The sequence below is a fragment of the Selaginella moellendorffii genome, unplaced genomic scaffold (genome assembly GCF_000143415.4).
Source record: "Selaginella moellendorffii unplaced genomic scaffold, v1.0 SELMOscaffold_35, whole genome shotgun sequence".
Classification (NCBI taxonomy): Eukaryota; Viridiplantae; Streptophyta; class Lycopodiopsida; order Selaginellales; family Selaginellaceae; genus Selaginella; species Selaginella moellendorffii.
The window spans coordinates 902,925-920,652 of NW_003314296.1; the positions used below are offsets into that span (position 1 = coordinate 902,925).

Consider the following 17,728-nt stretch of genomic DNA (forward strand, 5'->3'; position numbering starts at 1 on the left):
TATGGTAGGCATGTGGGGATAGAGAAAAATGCAACACTTGAGTCTAGGGCTTTATGTCTGATCATCATACTCCGAGGAACTAGGATGAGAAACATGGGCAATTGAAAGGGCTTGATCGATTTGGTTTGCAAGCTATTTGCATTGTGGAATATTATGTTTCTTTTGTGCATTTTTGCTTGCAGCTGCACAAAGTGGATAGATCATTGGATTTAATTGTGCTAAAAAATTCGAATAACCACTTTAGTGGGGTTTGGAAGGAAATTACATAAATTTTTTAGGTGTAAATTTGCTTTTTCTCTCTTTGCTGTGTGGATAAGAAGAGTTTATCTGGGTGAGAAATTGTTACTTTATGTGACTCGTTGAGAACAAAATACTGTAGATTTTATTTTTCTTTTTCACAATTTTTTATGAGCAGCCAGCTTTATTTTGTAATGTGCTTGGAGCTCCATGCTAGATAGGGTATAAGCAGTAAAAAGTAAGGGAAGAGCAGAAAATCCCCGGGATTTCCTCCCACGATCTGCTCTGAAGATCATACAAGGGTAAAAACATACCCTCCTTACACTTAATGAACTTAATTATAAAAATTCTTACAATTAAATTCTCTAGCTTAATTGTAATTGGCAGGATCTTTAAATTATGCAGTTAGATTTAGCCTAATTAAATGGTCCATTAATGGAATTATGCGGAAAGACACATTAGGCAATTAGCCCCATTAAACTACTTTAATTTTAACTTAATGTAGGTTCTATTTCAATTTAATTTTCTTGGAACACAATTCAGTGTCAATTAAAAAGGCTAGAACAAAAGCCAGCGAGGCTTTCAGATCAAAATAACTTTCGAGCTGGACCTAATAGATTTATCAATTTCCAGTTAGGACACCTTATATGTTAGCACTTCAATTCTCTACTTAAAGCTTTTTCTTCCTAGGCCTTATTTCATAGTACTTATATCTATATCATGGCTTTTCCCATAATCAAAGGTGTTTTTCCATGTCATATAAATAAACATTTCCATCATCTTCAGCCATCAATACCAACTTACTGTGTCTGTTCTTCAGTGCAAATCTCCATACCTCTTTCACCGAACTGAAAATGTATAATCCACTTGATCTTAAAGATAAGTAACAACCTTCACCTCTTCCATTTGTGTCTGCCACCCACAATACAACATGAACTTCATAAAAAACCAGATTGCAATCTTTTTGCATAATCAGTTTAAAAATTCCGTTTGGTGATATGATTGTATTACCTTCCATTATGTAATTTCCAAATGCTTGTGATTCTTCAAAAATGGAACTCATAATGCTTGAACTATATACCTAGCAATCAACATCACCATCATATACAAATTGACTCTGTAAGTTCAAAGGAGAAGGAAAGGTTTTATTTTGGATTGATGAAGGAATTCGATATCTTGAACGTTTGGAATATTCCAGTGATACATGTCTAAAAGTTCCAATTACAGTTCCAAAGTTTCTTATAGAACCATCTTGAATAACAGCAGCTGCAAGACCCATAAGAAGTCCTTTAATTAGATCACCCCAAACATACCCTAGGACACGATAAGCACGACAAACACGACAGTTCCATGGGCATCCTAATGATTGTGAAAAAATTGAAAATGTATATTGTATAGTTGTTAGCGGAACTGTGTTCGACCAACTACCAACACGTTGAGGACCATCTGGTATAGTTTGAATTACAGAATCAACGTGTTGACGAAATGATTCAATGCCTTCAACACTGATCCCTAATGGATCTGCAACATAATTAATGGTTTGACAATAGAAAATATATCATTATTACAAAGGAAAATATTGTGATTATTTTCACTTCAAACAAATTATCAATATAATTAATATCCAGCCTAACCCTCTATGTATATACAAACGTTGATGACAAGAAAATTCATATGCTGGGAGCATAGTCGATTTCTTAGCCATCAAGAAGTGACGGAGTCTGAGATTTGAGCTTTGTTCAACCTGAAATAAAGGTTCTGATCTGAAAAAACACATTCATCTTATTTTTGTCCTGTATTTGTTTCAAATATTTGACTCAGCTAGTCCATCTGATTTGTTTTATACTTTTGTTAAAACCTAAATTATAACAATAAGCTAAATTAATAATAACTTTAATGAGAATTAAAGGCACTAACTGCAGCTACAAAAAACTAGCCTAAACAAACTCGTGTTCGCTGTTGGAACGAGTGCTAATACGTATGTGTCATCGCAGCCCCATTGCAGCTCAAAATCCCATGCTCTTGAGCGACCAATCCCTATTCGCTTCTTCTTCCTTGCACAATCCTGCCTGCTGCTTCTGAATTTGAATGCGAAGGAGATGAAGCTAGCAGCAGCTAACAAGTGAGGAGGCACTCATCGCAACGCCCTGCAGTGTGCCTTGGCACTTCTTAACAAAGTACTTGTTTATGAGGTCTTTGGTTTGATGCGGAGTCTCGTTAGTTAAGAGGTTTAGCTAGAGAGATACATTTAGAAGCAAAACAAATTACATTCTGCAAAATGTTAATCGATCTCAAAAGTTTGCCACATGGAATATTTCACCGAATCCGGAGCGTTTATCCCCAAAATGGATGTAAAACAATCCACTGTCACCATAGCTCTCACCGTGTGAATTTAGCAAAGTCCATAGCCGCTCCTTCCACTTGAAGCCGACAACAAGAAGACAATGCTTGAACTCTTGCTCGTAGTCTCCAACATACACGTAGTTGTTATCCAAACTGTCTCGTCCCCAATCACGGCACTTCACAGCAGTTACTGCAGGCCCACGGTGAGTCAACCAGCTGGCAAACGCAAGGATCGCAGACTCATCAACAAGATTACCAATGTCCACTCCCATATTGGCCACCCTTTTGAGCCGAAACTTCTCAGGGTCCCCATACAACCACTTGTCATAAGCGATCTCCAACCTCGACCGGTTACGTGCCTGATACTGCCGGTAGTTTGCAGCCCTGGGAACTCCAACGTTGGTAAGGAAGTCCAAGCAAGCTCCGGGAGATCCGCCCTCACAAGAAACTGTAAAGCCAATGGAGCCGAGGAACTTAGTCTTCAAGCTGTCTTTAGCCTCAAAGCCTGGCTCACAAAAGTCATTACAAAACTGGATGCTTAACAACTCATTATGCCCTGCGATTTTTATCAGACTTTCCATCAGGCCAATCGAACAAATCACCCAACAATCCCGCAGCCCCAATGTAGTTTTCCAGTTGATAGATGGCGCTGCAACTGCCACGTCAACCGATGAGTCAGCCACCAGAAGCATGAGACTAATGGATCCAAAAATGCAAGTTGGATTATCATTTTTGCATCAGTGGTGTCCTTGTTGTTGTGGTGATTCCGCTCACTGGCCTTGCCTTCTTCTTTTCTGCGGCCATTCAAGGTCTCTGATTATGGTTGCCTTCATTGCATGTGTGATGCCATCACAACTCCATGTATTTCAGGTAATTGGCGAGGGATGAGGTTGTCTCCTTGATTGCGAGGATTATATGTGTTTCCTGTCCTAGTCGATCTGGGGCAAGATTTGTACTTTGAGCCCTTACTTTTTACTGCTCACACCCTATTTAGCATGGAGCTCAGCTACGTCAAGGATCCCACATTACAAAAAGCTGGCTGCCCATAAACAAATGCGAAAAAGAAAAATAAAGTCTGACAGTATTTTGCTTCAGTAACCCAATTTAGCTAAGAGACACAAAAAGGCAAATTACACCTAAAACATCTATGCAATTTCCCTCTAGTCCCAGCTAAAGTGGTTGCCATTCAAATGTTCTAGCACTATTAAATTTAGTGATCTATCCACTGTGAAAAATGCACAAAAGAAACATAAATATTCTATAGTGCAAAGAGCTTGCAAACCAAATTGATCAAGACCTTTCAACTTGTCTCGGTTTCCAAATATGATGATCAGACATAAAGCCCTAGACTTGTGTGCTGTCACATTTTTCTATTTCCCCACATGTCCAATAACAGTTTCAGATTCTCATTAGCAGATTTATTTTTTTAGAAAAAATAAATATTTTATAGAAAATTAAATATAAAATATTAATGGATATTTCCTAATTATCCATAAGCTCTATATTATTTTATAACTTACATATGTTATTATACTTACACTATAGTTAAATCAAATATAATTTAAACATATACATATATATACATATACATATATACATATATACAATTAAACTTAGTTTTAGTTTAGGGAATACGTAATAAAAATATTGGGGAGAAAATAATACTTTAAATTACCAAGAAATGAATGAAATATTTAGATCAGGCTTTCATGAAATTTTGATGTGTATTAATACATCTATTGAATATAATTCAAATGATATCTATTATGATTTTCAAGCAATAGATTTTGGTAGAGGCTCTAATAGTAAAGGATAAAATGGTATATTTCATGGTTATCAAATAAGAGATAGTTTAAAACATTTAATATGTTTAGAAAACATATGTATATTGCAGGTTCTAGTTTATTTAGTGTTACTGGTCTACATTATTCCTTTGCATATAATGCTTTTTATTGGTGGAATAATTCAACAACTTTAAATTCTTTACAAGAAAAAATTAGATATATTGAATCAAATAACCTAAATTGCTACATAAAATTAACAACTTTATATGGTGGATTTCCTAATAATTTTCTCATGACAGATTCTTTACTTGTATCTCCAAATGGTAAAAATATTTTATTATTAAGATCAAATTGTAAACTTGAGCTTTATTCTGGAAAAATCTCTATATGAGTATCCCCAAATAAAGAAGAATATTATAGTTTATGTAAGCTAATACTTCAAATTGATGGAAATTTAGTTTTATATAATGAAAAGAAAAAGGTAGTCTGGTCCATTAATAAATATTGTAAGCATTCATATTGTTTACAAATTACATATTTAACTATACAAGATGATTGTAATATTGTTATATACAATGGAAGGGTACCAAATTATCCTTGGTGGGATTCAAAAACTTATAAACATCCATATTGTATAAATAATTATAGATTTATTTTAAATTTATAATAATAATAATAATCATTATGATAAGATTTATTAATATTTAATTTTAAGCTTATAGGGAAATGACTAATAGGGAAAAAAGGAAAACTATTCTTAGTATCCCTATTGCCAAATCTTATTACCCATTCCTTATATGAGAACCTACTATAACTTGTATTCATGCCTCACCTAAAATAAGCAACTTCAAAATTAGTATTGAGGTCAATTAAATATTCTTAGTTGGAATAGGATGATATATTACATTTTTTATGTAAAATAAAAAATTGAATTTAAAAAGGTTAATATACTCCTTTTGGAGCTAATTAACAGTCATATCATCATGATGAACTAAAAGTATTTATCTACATAGAGAAGTAGAGTTAAAATAAACATGATAGAGTGACTCACTCTATTCAGTGTTTCATTGTCTTTTTAACTTCTGATGCAGAAATGTTTAAGCTGTCTGGTTGTTGGAGAAGCTCCTCTAGCACCCAGATCAAGCTCCATTGAAACACCTCTGCCACTTTCAAGCGGATATGGCCCTGCAGCTCCGGCGTACTGATTCCCAGCCTGGAGATACGCGATGACGGGATCCTCGGAATTTCGCATTTGTCCTGTCTCTCGCCAAGTCTGGTGTTGGGCTTTAGCTGCCATGGTGGTTGTGGGGAATTTTTATGGATACATAGACTACCGCCAACATCTTGGTTGCTCTTGACCACCTTAAGCTGCCACTGCCAGTAGAGTTTGCACGGGACATGGAGCGTGATCGAGCAAGAATGGGAGATCAAGCTTGGCAGACAGGAAGATCATCGTCAAGGCCATCGTCCAGAGAGGTCTGGAAATCATCTCGAGGTGAGCAGGCGCTCATCGCAGGAGCCGCATCGCATGCGATTCTTCAGTTTGAATTTAAGTTTTGCTAAAATATACTACGAAATTCTAGGTATATCCACTATCGTTAGACCTTTACTTATTTTTCTGGAGAGAATCTCTTGGACTCTTGCAGCTTTCCCTCGCTCTCCTAGGACGCTGTAAACATTAGAAAGCAGCACATAAGGCCCAGCTTCGTCACAGCCCGGCATGTCAATTATCAAATCACCAATGCTCGAGGCTCTAGTGAGATCGCCATGTATGCAACAGGCATTCAAGAGTGCCGTCCAGCTGCTAGAATCCGGCAAAAACGGCATGCACTTGATCAATTCCTGTGCAGCTTCCAACCTCCCAGATCGGCCCAGCAGATCGATCAAGCACCCAAAATGCTCGCAGATTGGATCAATCATGAAGTCCACTTGCATCGAGAGAAAGTAGCCTCGAGCGGTCTCCACAAGCCCCGCGTGGCTGCAAGCTGATATGGCGGCCACAAACGTCACGGCATCCGGTATGAAACCCTGCTGCTGCATGAGCCCAAAGCACGTCAAGGCTGACATGTTATGCCCATTCTGGGCATATGCCGTTATCATGGCGCTCCAGGCTTTGTGCGCATGCCATGAAAGATCGTGGTAGCCTCGGATATGTTGCCACATTTCCCGTAGACGTTTACAAGCCCAGTGGCGACGCTCACGTCGGAGAGGAATCCACTCTCGAGGATCATCGCGTGGAGAGCTCTCGTCTCTCGCAGCGATGAAATCCCTAAGAGGGCTTCCAGTGCACCAACAAAGGTGAAGTTATTCGCATGAAAGCCATCCAAGTTGAGAGTTCTGTAAAGCAGCCATGCGTCGCTGTAGTGGCCATTTTGGGCAAATGCGAGAATCATCGTGTTCCATGACACGATGTTCTTCTCTTGCATCTTGTCAAAGATACACTTTGCTTGCTCCAGCTTGAGAACCTGGGCATATCCCAGCATCATTGTGTTGTTTGAGACAACATCCCGGTCTGGCATTGTCGAAAGCATCTTCTCGGCGTCATCTATGAGCCCGTTTTGGACGTTCATGGTTATCATCAGGTTGAAAGAGACTGTATTTTTTTCCTTCATTTGTGAGAACATCCTCTTGGCTGCCTCAAGATGCCCGTTTTGAGTATACGCATAGAGCATAGAGTTGCATAGCATGACATCGTGTTGATCCGCATTGTCAAACACAAGTTTGGCGCTGTCCAGATTCTGGCACCTCGCCATTGCCACTAATGCGGTAGCAATCGCAACTTGGTGTGTAAACTCCATTTCCTCGACAATTGAGAGGACCATTCTTCCCAGATCGGTGTTTCCGATGTTAGAACAGCAAGAAGTGTCACTCGGTTTGGACGAAGTCCCTCGACATCCATTCTCATCAGCAGCTTGATGGAATTCTCTCCACGCCCGTTTTGGGCATTTGCAAAGATGATGGTGTTCCAAGATATCAGATTCGGCAGCGGCATTCGATGGAACAAGTCCGTGGCTTCCTCCAAATCCCCGCTCTGGCCAAACGCCGCAATCAGCGTGTTCCACGTAGAAGCGTTTTGCATGGGCATAAAATCAAACATTGCTCCTGCTTCATAAATCCGTCCACCCTGCACGAAAGCCGCCAACATTGCATTCCACGTAACATCGTTTCGCTGTGGCGCCCGTTCAAATATTTCTCTCGCTTCTTCAAGATGCCCATTCTGGGCATATGCTGCAACCATTGTCGTCCACGACACGACATTCTTTTGCGGCATTTTGTCAAAGATCTCAGTGGCTTTCTCGACCCGACCAAACTTCCCGTACATGCTAACGCAGGCAGTGGCCACGGAGACATGCGCCATGAGGCCCAAATCAACGACATCATCATGGAGCTGTCGCCCCGTCACCTGGCAGCCGACAGTGGAACAGCAATTTATGCTGCTGATGAATGTTATGTTGTCGAGCTGAAGGCCCTCCAAATCCATGTTTCTGAGCATCTCAAGATCCTCGTAACAATACCCAGCTTGGGCATATGCTGTGATCATCGCGTTCCATGAAATCCTATCCTTTTCGGGAATTTCATCGAAGATTTCTTTCGCTAGCGAGACTTCCCCGGTGGATGCATAAGAGTAAATCATGGCAGTCCACGACACATCTGTTCTTCCAGGCATCAGATCAAAGAGATTCCTTGCGCCGTAAAGATGCCCGTTTTGGGCAAGTGCGCCAAGCATGATGTTGTATGAGAAAACGTTCCTGGGACGAATTCTCGCAAAGAGACTCCTTGCTTCGTCCAATCCACCGCAAGCGCCAAACATCCTCACGGCTAGATTGTTGAGGACCAGCTCTGAGTTGTATCGATCGCGTAGGATCAAGGCATGGATCCGCCGTGCCGCGGCGAGGCATCTGGCGGCGCTGCATTGAGCTAGGAGCGAGCTGTAGAGGGTGAAATCTCCTCGGATCTCGCGGATTTTTGGATTTTTGGTCGAGGGATTTTTGGAGCTGGGTCTTTGCGAGATCTGGCACCGATTGATCCTTGGAAGAGAGGTGGATCCCGAGAGAAGGAAATCGTTGCTGCGGGTTTCTCTTCTTCTTCGAGCCAAGAACAAGGATCATTCAAAGGATTCGTTGAAACTTTGACTCTAACACGTGGCAGTTTGACTGTGAGATGTGGACTTAAGATGAAGCCTAGCGGAAGAACAACACCGCGGCTATGGCGATCCAGCTCTACAGCCTTGCCACTCCAAATGGCAGGAAGGTATTGATCACAGCCAAGGATTTTCTCTTGTTTGATCGGAGTTTGATCTAAACGATCAGGTGAGCATTGCGCTCGAAGAAATGGGGCTTGACTACGAGCCGCACACAATTAACATCCGAAACAACGAGCAGTTCCATCCGGACTTCGTTGCCATCAATCCCAACTCCAAAATCCCCGCAATCGTCGATCCAAATGGCCCAGGTTTGCTGCTCTTTTGATCGCTTGTCTTTTCGATCTTTCTAATTTGGATTCGCTATCCAGATGGAAAACCCATGAATGTCTTCGAGAGTGGAGCGATTCTTCTCTATCTGGCGGAGAAGACGGGCAAGTTCATCTCGCAAGATCCCAGGCTAAAGTGGGAGACAATCCAGTGGGTCTTCTTCCAAATGGCAGGCGTTGGCCCAATGTCCGGCCAGGTTAGAGAAACTTGTGAATTCCTAGATTTCATGGATCATCGTTGTGTTCTTCGTTGATGCATGGGTTTTGTTCTCGTATCTTGGTGTTCTTGGTGTTCTTGGCCTTGTTTATCTTGTTTGGGATTTTGTTCTTCATGTTCTTGAGCTCTCATTTGTTTCTTTCTTTCATTAGTTTGGGCACTTCTACTTCCATGCCAGGGATAAGTGCGATCATCCATACCCCCTGGAGCGTTACTCCACCGAGGTGAAGCGCCTGATGGGAGTGCTGGAGAAGCGGCTTGAAGGGCGAGAGTTTTTGATAGATGGCGGCTACTCCATCGCAGACATGGCCACTTTCCCATGGATCTACTGTATCGAGGTTTCCTACAAGGGGGCGGAGGTCATAGGCCTCGAGAACTTCCCAAACGTCATGGCTTGGAAGGAGCGTTGCATGGAACGCCCGGCCACTGCCAAAGGTATGAAAGTGTGTAAGTTCTAAATAGTAACTAGAATAATTTGAAGGTGTTCTGTTTAATACTAAGAATTTAATCAATAATTGTCCAATACTAAAGTATGTTAAATAATATTCAGTAAGTACTAACTCCCATATTGCTAAAACTGATGCAAATCATCATGCCAGCCATTGCCCTACGTGATTTTTAGTTTGCATATGTCTACCATCTTTAATAATGGAGTTGGATAACAGAGGAAAAGCTCCTGTCGAGATATGTTTTTCTTCCACAAAAAGGAAGAACAATAAATCTGGCCTATCGCAATTGGAGCAAAGGATCTCAAGCAAGCAATAAAAGTGTTTACTGTGCCACCTCTAAATCAAAAAGGAAATATTAAAAATCTCAACTCAAAGCTAAGGAAGAAAAAGGAAAATCGGGTCCATATGCTGTTTTGATAATCTTGTGGTGCCCAATTGGAAGCATGAGATTGATGGATGCAAAAATGTAAGTTGGATTATCATTTTGTATTAGTGGTGTCTTCGTTGTTGCTGCGATTCCACTCATTGGCCTTGCCTTCTTCTTTTCCACGGCCATTTGTGTATTTCCTGTCACAACTCCATATATTTCAGGTAATTGGCGAGGGATGAGATTGTCTCCTTGATTGCAAAGATTATATGTGTTTCATGTCCTGGGAGTGGCTAAATCTAACAGCCTAATTTAACGAAATTTTCTTCCCGCCAATTACAATTAAGCTAGAGAATTTAATTGTAAAAATTCTTATAATTAAGTTCATTAAGTGTAAGGAGGGTATGTTTTTACCCTTGTATGATCTTCAGGGATCTTCTGCTCTTATCTGGAAGAGTGATTCGAATTCTCGCGAAAGATTTGAATATCGGCTGCGGCGGACGGGAAGATCTATGTTGCGACGAGAACAGGAACGCGCTCAAGAGCTGCAAGAGACTCGATCCAGCTCGCAACGAGTGGGAGGCTATGGCGGATTTAGGTCAAGAACGCAGGGGAATCGTGATGAATTGCAGCCAGTTTGCGGTTATGAGCGGATAGAACGGATTCGCAAGGCGAGTTCAGTTCCAGCTCCGAAAGTTTTGACGGTGATTCCTCATGGCAGATTGGCAAGGGATCTGCAAGCGGGGCAGTGTATTGCTTCCCTGTCACTAGGAAGATCATCTCTGCTTGCCTTGGTAGTGAGCGATTGCAGCAGGAGATTGTTGCTGTGGTTCAAGATCAAGGCGGGGAGTGTGTTACAAGCCGGATTGTAAAGATTCCTGAAATCTACTTAACTTGGTTAGGCAATTAGTCCCATTAATCTAATATTTAACTTAATAGTAAGTGAGACTCCTCATTAGTCAAATCATAACTGTTTCCTAGTTTAAAGCTAACGAGTGATCAGGTAATTTAATGAACGAGTGGGAAGACACTATAAATTAATTAGTTAAATTAGACTAATGGTGGATAGTTTAGGTCCTAAAGCAGGTTAAGCATTTAAATAATACTGCAAATTAGCATGTTCCTCTTAAAAAATAGAATATGCTAATCGTCACTAGGGTTCATCTAGTGATTTGCTCACAGCTAGCATCTTCTTTGAAATTGAGAACCCAGGAAATTGTAAGAGATCCTGCTTGTCTGAACTTAATAATGTGATCAAGTTTATTTATACAGTAAAACAACAACTGAGCTGGATTTCCTCCCAGAGTCCCATTGGCGGCTTTGCTGTGCCTGAATGGGAATCTACTGCACAAAGAGTGTGATTTATTCCTATGATTAATATTGAGCACTACAGATTGAGCGGCGAGGAAGAAGAAACTGAAGATCATGACGATCTTACTAACAATTTCATCCATAAATAATTATTGATGATTTTCATGCATTCATCAGAAAAATAAAAAAAGAGGATCGCTTTCACTCCATTTTAGGTATATATATAATTTTATTGGACCCTAGTGATATCAAAGACTATGTGGCGATGGCTAGTGCAGGTAAGAGTTAGGATCTAATAGATCCTTGCTTAAACAATAACCTTGCTTATCTTTGGAAAGAGGTGAGATAGGATCATGATGCTCATCACTGGCATGCTCAACCATGTCATCACCATGGGTTGCAGACTTGTTCCCACAGATCTCATGCTGCTACTGATGAAACCATCTAGTTTGCATCGCCAAGAGGGCAGTGCCAACTTGGCACGATTATGGGCCCCGACGTGTTATTGCCTGGGTGCGACAAGTGGAGATAATTTTGAAGTACAAAAACACCGGCACTCAAGTATGAAACTGGACGATTCCGTTTCTAATTTTCCGAAGAATGTTTTTTTTCGTGGTGGACAATTCGTCCACTCGCAGACTTTTTTGAGTTAGGCCAGGATCGATTCACACTTCAAACTTAAATCACCAACTTAAAAGCATATACTCACAGCATAGACCATTTCTGATCGATAAACCTAACAGGTCTTCTTTTAAGTCTTTTTTTATTTGCCCTTGTATTTGCTACCCCTTAACCTTATACATATTGTTTTTTCTTTGTGAATTTGCCCAATGAATAAACGAACTGCAGAACTTTGCCGAGTGATGAATTTTGCCGAACTGCAGAACTTCACTGCTGCAGTGCACTATCTAGTCAAATCCTAAGAGTAGGCATCCATTTGGGAATAGGGGGAGCTGTAATTTCAAGATTTCAAGCTTACGTTTTACAAAATGATTTGTTTTGTGTGCTTTTATATGAGCAGCGCAAGACTATCAAAACAGCATACAGATAGATTAAAGCCAAAAAACAAACCAGCACAAACCTTGTATCACGTCTCTTGCACTAGAGGAACTAGTATAAATTCCCCCACTCCATTTCTTCGGTTGCGGGACTCCTCCCTTCGGAGCTTAAAGTAGAAACTAAAGGCGGGATCAAACAGAGTCCAAAAGGTTCTATCATATCCAATCAGTAATGCACAGCTTGGGATGCGATCAAGGTCATACATCCCGCCGTAAAGCGGCTGTGGATTATATCCCAGTTTTCGAACCAGGGATGCATCTTCCATCCACACCAAGCTGCGACGATCTGTGCATCGAATGCTTGTCACCACCGGATGCTTGGCAACCATTTCCAAAAGCAACGCTTCACTGGCCTTGTGGATCCTCACTATGGATCCCGGCATACCTTCCAAAGCTGCCCTTTCCTCATCCAAAACTATTAACTCTGAGCTGGTTGAGGATGATATTTTGGATACGAGCAATCTTTCACCAATCTTGGCCTGAATGGCTGCACAGAGCAAGATTGAGTCCAGCCAAGAGACATTGCTCATCTCGACGGCCGAAAAGCAAGTTTGGACGAGGTCGCTCCAGTCGACCCTGCTGCTTGAAATGAAGTCGCCACCACTAACAATTCTCACCTGATCCATGCGCTTTACCCGCGAGAGAAACTCTTCCTCGTCGCGCCACTTAGAGCCGCGGATATTCACCCTCTCCGGGAGTATGACACCCGCTTTTGGCCGTGACGAAAACACTCCCATACTGCGCTATTAGGGATTAGGGATTAACCATTTAAAAGCCCTAACCCTAAATTTGTCCTGCTGCCTCGTCATCGTCGGCCGTGTTTTAGACTAGGAATTGCAGAGCGCGGAGGCGCTCTACGAGTAGCGCCGGCGGCCGCTGATGCAGATCTTGCGTCGGTAGGCTTGGTAGGCGCCTCGTTAGGCGATGTGGTGGCTGACTCATTAGGTGACGTGGCGCCTGCTCGCCAGGCGACGTAGTTGGGCACCAGCATATAGATAGATAAAATAGAATACTTTCCAGATTTTCCTTTTTCTTCTCTTAGCTTGAGATTTCTTATATTTCCTTCTAGGTTTGGAGGTGCCACACTAAACAGTTAAATTCTTATCATAGAACACCTTTAAATTATTCTAGTTATACACACTATTTAGAACTTACACACTTTCATACCTTTGGCAGTGGCCGGGCGTTCCATGCAACGCTCCTTCCAAGCCATGACGCTTGGGAAGTTCTCGAGGCCTATGACCTCCGCCCCCTTGTAGAAAACCTCGATACAGTAGATCCATGGGAAGGTGGCCATGTCCGCGATGGAGTAGCCGCCATCTATCAAAAACTCTCGCCCTTCGAGCCGCTTCTCCAGCACTCCCATCAGGCGCTTCACCTCGGTGGAGTAACGCTCCAGGGGGTATGGATGATCGCACTTATCCTTGGCATAGACGTAGAAGTGCCCAAACTAATGAAAGAAAGAAACAAATGAGAGCTCAAGAACATGAAGAACAAAATCCCAAACAAGATAAACAAGGCCAAGAACACCAAGAACACCAAGATACAAGAACAAAACCCATGCATCAACGAAGAACACAACGATGATCCATGAAATCTAGGAATTCACAAGTTTCTCTAACCTGGCCGGCCATTGGGCCAACGCCTGCCATTTGGAAGAAGACCCACTGGATTGTCTCCCACTTGAGCCTGGGATCTTGCGAGATGAACTTGCCCGTCTTCTCCGCCAGATAGAGAAGAATCGCTCCACTCTCGAAGACATTCATGGGTTTTCCATCTGGATAGCGAATCCAAATTAGAAAGATCGAAAAGACAAGCGATCAAAAGAGCAGCAAACCTGGGCCATTTGGATCGACGATTGCGGGGATTTTGGAGTTGGGATTGATGGCAACGAAGTCCGGATGGAACTGCTCGTTGTTTCGGATGTTAAATGTGTGCGGCTCGTAGTCAAGCCCCATTTCTTCGAGCGCAATGCTCACCTGATCGTTTAGATCAAACTCCGATCAAACAAGAGAAAATCCTTGGCTGTGATCAATACCTTCATGCCATTTGGAGTGGCAAGGCTGTAGAGCTGGATCGCCATAGCCGCGATGTGGTTCTTCCCCTAGGGTTTATCTTACATCCTTGACTTTTATCCACGTGGCGCGCACCTCACGGTCAAACTGCCACGTGTTAGAGTAAAAGTTTCACAACGAATCTTTTGAATGATCTTTGTTCTTGGCTCGAAGAAGAAGAGAAACCCACCGCAACGATTTCCTTCTCTCGGGATCCATCTCTCTTCCAAGGATCAATCGGTGCCAGATCTCGCAAAGACCCAGCTCCAAAAATCCCTCGACCAGCTCGAGAGCCGCGAGATCCGAGGAGATTTCACCCTCTACAGCTCGCTCTTAGCTCAATGCAGCGCCGCCAGATGCCTCGCCGCGGCACGGCGGATCCATGCCTTGATCCTACGCGATCGATACAACTCAGAGCTGGTCATCAACAATATAGCCGTGAGGATGTTTGGCGCTTGCGGTGGATTGGACGAAGCAAGGAGTCTCTTCGCGAGAATTCGTCCCAGGAACGTTTTCTCGTACAACATCATGCTTGGCGCACTTTCCCAAAACGGGCATATTTACGACGCAAGGAATCTCTTTGATCTGATGCCTGGAAGAACAGATGTGTCGTGGACTACCATGATTTCCTCTTATACATCCACCGGGGAAGTCTCTCAAGCGAAAGAAATCTTCGATGAAATTCCCGAAAAGGATAGGATTTCATGGAACGCGATGATCACAGCATATGCCCAAGCTGGGTATTGTTACGAGGCCCTTGAGATGCTCAGAAACATGGATTTGGAGGGCCTCCAGCCCGACAACATAACATTCATCAGCAGCATAAATTGCTGTTCCACTGTCGGCTGCCAGGTGACGGGGCGACAGCTCCATGATGATGTCGTTGATTTGGGCCTCATGGCGCATGTCTCCGTGGCCACTGCCTGCGTTAGCATGTACGGGAAGTTTGGTCGGGTCGAGAAAGCCACTGAGATCTTTGACAAAATCCCGCAAAGGAATGTCGTGTCGTGGACGACAATGGTTGCAGCATATGCCCAGAATGGGCATCTTGAAGAAGCGAGAGAAATATTCGAGCGGGCGTCTCAACGAAACGATGTTACGTGGAATGCGATGCTGGCGGCTTTTGTGCAGGGTGGACAGCTCTATAACGCAAGAGTAATGTTTGATTGTATGCCCATGCAGAACGCTTCTACGTGGAACACGCTGATTGCGGCGTTTGGCCAGAGAGGGGATTTGGAGGAAGCCACGGACTTGTTCCATCGAATGCCGCTGCCGAATCTGATATCTTGGAACACCATCATCTTTGCAAATGCCCATAACGGGCGTGGAGAGAATTCCATCAAGCTGCTGATGAGACAATGTTTGCGAGGTGCCAGAATCTGGACAGCGCCAAACTTGTGTTTGACAATGCGGATCAACACGATGTCATGCTATGCAACTCTATGCTCTATGCGTATACTCAAAACGGGCATCTTGAGGCAGCCAAGAGGATGTTCTCACAAATGAAGGAAAAAAATACAGTCTCTTTCAACCTGATGATAACCATGAACGTCCAAAACGGGCTCATAGATGACGCCGAGAAGATGCTTTCGACAATGCCAGACCGGGATGTTGTCTCAAACAACACAATGATGCTGGGCTATGCCCAGGTTCTCAAGCTGGAGCAAGCAAAGTGTATCTTTGACAAGATGCAAGAGAAGAACATCGTGTCATGGAACACGATGATTCTCGCATTTGCCCAAAATGGCCACTACAGCGACGCATGGCTGCTTTACAGAACTCTCAACTTGGATGGCTTTCATGCGAATAACTTCACCTTTGTTGGTGCACTGGAAGCCCTCTTAGGGATTTCATCGCTGCAAGAGACGAGAGCTCTCCACGCGATGATCCTCGAGAGTGGATTCCTCTCCGACGTGAGCGTCGCCACTGGGCTTGTGAACGTCTACGGAAAATGTGGCAACATATCCGAGGCTACCAGGATCTTTCATGGCATGCCCTGGTATCCTGGAGCGCCATGGTAACGGCATATGCCCAGAATGGGCATAACATGTCAGCCTTGACGTGCTTTGGGCTCATGCAGCAGCAGGGTTTCGTACCGGATGCCGTGACGTTTGTGGCCGCCATATCAGCTTGCAGCCACGCGGGGCTTGTGGAGGCCGCTCGAGGCTACTTTCTCTCGATGCAAGTGGACTTCATGATTGATCCAATCTGCGAGCATTTTGGGTGCTTGATTGATCTGCTGGGCCGTTCTGGGAAGCTGGAATCTACGCAGGAGTTGATCAAGTGCATGCCGTTTTTGCCGGATTCTCGCAGCTGGACGGCACTCTTGAATGCCTGTTGCATACATGGCGATCTCACTAGAGCCTCGAGCATTGGTGATTTGATAATTGAGATGCCGGGATGTGACGAAGCTGGGCCTTATGTGCTGCTTTCTAATGTTTACAGCGTCCTAGGAGAGCGAGGGAAAGCTTCAAGAGTCCAAGAGATTCTGTCCAGAAAAATAAATAAAGGTCTAATGATAGTGGATATACCTAGAATCTCGTAGTATATTCAATAAATTGCTATGCGTTGCATGTAGCTACGCTTAGTTTGCTTTAATACTAGTGTTATTATTACTTATTAATCCAATTGATCAAATCAAGTTTATAATTATAAGCATGTTTGTAATTTATATATACAAGATTAATTTTATTGCATATCAACTGTTAGATGGTAGAATAAAAAAGAATATACTAGAAAAGGTTTAAGAAAGTTTATAAATTATAAACATGTTTATAAATTATAAATACAAGATTAATCTAAATGAATAACAACCGTTAGATGGTAAAATATCCTAGAATATTCAAGAATATTCTAAATATATCCACTACCATCCCAGTTCCCTATAAATTTGCTTAAGCAAACCAAAAATAGTTAGACAAGTTTTCTTTTTAGCAAAACTTCCTTCAAACTAAATTCAAACTGAAGAATCGCAATGCGATGCAGCTCCTGCGATGAGCGCCTGCTCACCTCGAGATGATTTCCAGACCTCTCTGGACGATGGCCTTGACGATGATTTTCCTGTCTGCCAAGCTTGATCTCCCATTCTTTCTCGATCACGCTCCATGCTGCGTCCTTGTCCCGTGCAAATTCCACTAGAAGTTTCATGTAAGCCAGTGGCAGTGGGAGCTTAAGGTACCAAGACGTTGGCGGTAGTCTATGTATCCATAAAAATTCCCCATAACCACCATGGCAACTAGACGTGGCGAGAGACAGGACAAATGCGAAATTCCGAGGATCCCGTCATCACGTATCTCCAGGCTGGGAATCGGTGCTAGAGGAGCTTCTCCAGCAACTGCCTCGAACAGACAGCTTAAACATTAATAAGGGCGTCCTCCACATCAGAAGTTAAAAAGACAATGAAACACTGAATAGAGGGAGTTGACATTACCGGAATTT

At 42.7% G+C, this 17,728-nt stretch overlaps 5 protein-coding genes across 5 annotated transcripts; 2 read left to right on the top strand and 3 right to left on the bottom strand.

Moving 5' to 3' along the window:
• Window positions 1-5,931: 5,931 nt before the first annotated feature.
• On the bottom strand, window positions 5,932-8,489 carry LOC112349033 (pentatricopeptide repeat-containing protein At4g02750-like). Its single transcript, XM_024682615.1, has 2 exons — window positions 7,124-8,489; window positions 5,932-6,642 (listed from the first exon to the last, which is right to left on the bottom strand). Exons 1-2 carry the CDS (start codon window positions 8,173-8,175, stop codon window positions 5,934-5,936), a joined length of 1,761 nt encoding a protein of 586 aa, XP_024538383.1. The 5' UTR covers window positions 8,176-8,489; the 3' UTR covers window positions 5,932-5,933.
• A 45-nt stretch (window positions 8,490-8,534) lies between these two features.
• Window positions 8,535-9,581, top strand: LOC9657531 (disulfide-bond oxidoreductase YfcG). Its single transcript, XM_002977670.2, has 4 exons — window positions 8,535-8,615; window positions 8,675-8,816; window positions 8,877-9,031; window positions 9,204-9,581. The coding sequence occupies exons 1-4, from the start codon at window positions 8,571-8,573 to the stop codon at window positions 9,507-9,509; spliced, it is 648 nt and encodes a 215-aa protein (XP_002977716.1). The 5' UTR covers window positions 8,535-8,570; the 3' UTR covers window positions 9,510-9,581.
• Window positions 9,582-12,114: 2,533 nt separating this feature from the next.
• On the bottom strand, window positions 12,115-12,973 carry LOC112349034. The gene is made up of 2 exons (XM_024682616.1): window positions 12,260-12,973; window positions 12,115-12,206 (listed from the first exon to the last, which is right to left on the bottom strand). The coding sequence occupies exon 1, from the start codon at window positions 12,971-12,973 to the stop codon at window positions 12,266-12,268; it is 708 nt and encodes a 235-aa protein (XP_024538384.1). The 3' UTR covers window positions 12,115-12,206; window positions 12,260-12,265.
• A 337-nt stretch (window positions 12,974-13,310) lies between these two features.
• On the bottom strand, window positions 13,311-14,371 carry LOC9656809 (disulfide-bond oxidoreductase YfcG). Its single transcript, XM_002977833.2, has 4 exons — window positions 14,275-14,371; window positions 14,074-14,215; window positions 13,859-14,013; window positions 13,311-13,686 (listed from the first exon to the last, which is right to left on the bottom strand). The coding sequence occupies exons 1-4, from the start codon at window positions 14,317-14,319 to the stop codon at window positions 13,381-13,383; spliced, it is 648 nt and encodes a 215-aa protein (XP_002977879.1). The 5' UTR covers window positions 14,320-14,371; the 3' UTR covers window positions 13,311-13,380.
• Window positions 14,372-14,440: 69 nt separating this feature from the next.
• LOC112349035 (pentatricopeptide repeat-containing protein At2g22070-like) lies at window positions 14,441-16,311 on the top strand. The gene is made up of 3 exons (XM_024682617.1): window positions 14,441-15,289; window positions 15,422-15,659; window positions 15,773-16,311. Exons 1-3 carry the CDS (start codon window positions 14,441-14,443, stop codon window positions 16,309-16,311), a joined length of 1,626 nt encoding a protein of 541 aa, XP_024538385.1.
• The last annotated feature ends 1,417 nt before the right edge of the window (window positions 16,312-17,728 follow it).

Coding starts and splice junctions, on each gene's coding strand:
- LOC112349033 (XM_024682615.1), bottom strand. CDS start 8,175: ATGTTTGGCGCTTGCGGTGGATTGGACGAAGCAAGGAGTCTCTTTGCG. Junction 6,643..7,123: donor TTGCGATTGCTACCGCATTA/GTGGCAATGGCG, acceptor GTGCACTGGAAG/CCCTCTTAGGGATTTCATCG.
- LOC9657531 (XM_002977670.2), top strand. CDS start 8,571: ATGGCGATCCAGCTCTACAGCCTTGCCACTCCAAATGGCAGGAAG. Junction 8,817..8,876: donor CGTCGATCCAAATGGCCCAG/GTTTGCTGCTCT, acceptor TTCGCTATCCAG/ATGGAAAACCCATGAATGTC. Junction 9,032..9,203: donor TTGGCCCAATGTCCGGCCAG/GTTAGAGAAACT, acceptor TTCTTTCATTAG/TTTGGGCACTTCTACTTCCA.
- LOC112349034 (XM_024682616.1), bottom strand. CDS start 12,973: ATGGGAGTGTTTTCGTCACGGCCAAAAGCGGGTGTCATACTCCCGGAG.
- LOC9656809 (XM_002977833.2), bottom strand. CDS start 14,319: ATGGCGATCCAGCTCTACAGCCTTGCCACTCCAAATGGCATGAAG. Junction 14,014..14,073: donor CGTCGATCCAAATGGCCCAG/GTTTGCTGCTCT, acceptor TTCGCTATCCAG/ATGGAAAACCCATGAATGTC. Junction 13,687..13,858: donor TTGGCCCAATGGCCGGCCAG/GTTAGAGAAACT, acceptor TTCTTTCATTAG/TTTGGGCACTTCTACGTCTA.
- LOC112349035 (XM_024682617.1), top strand. CDS start 14,441: ATGATCTTTGTTCTTGGCTCGAAGAAGAAGAGAAACCCACCGCAACGA. Junction 15,290..15,421: donor ACAAAATCCCGCAAAGGAAT/GTCGTGTCGTGG, acceptor GCTTTTGTGCAG/GGTGGACAGCTCTATAACGC. Junction 15,660..15,772: donor GATGAGACAATGTTTGCGAG/GTGCCAGAATCT, acceptor ATCTTGAGGCAG/CCAAGAGGATGTTCTCACAA.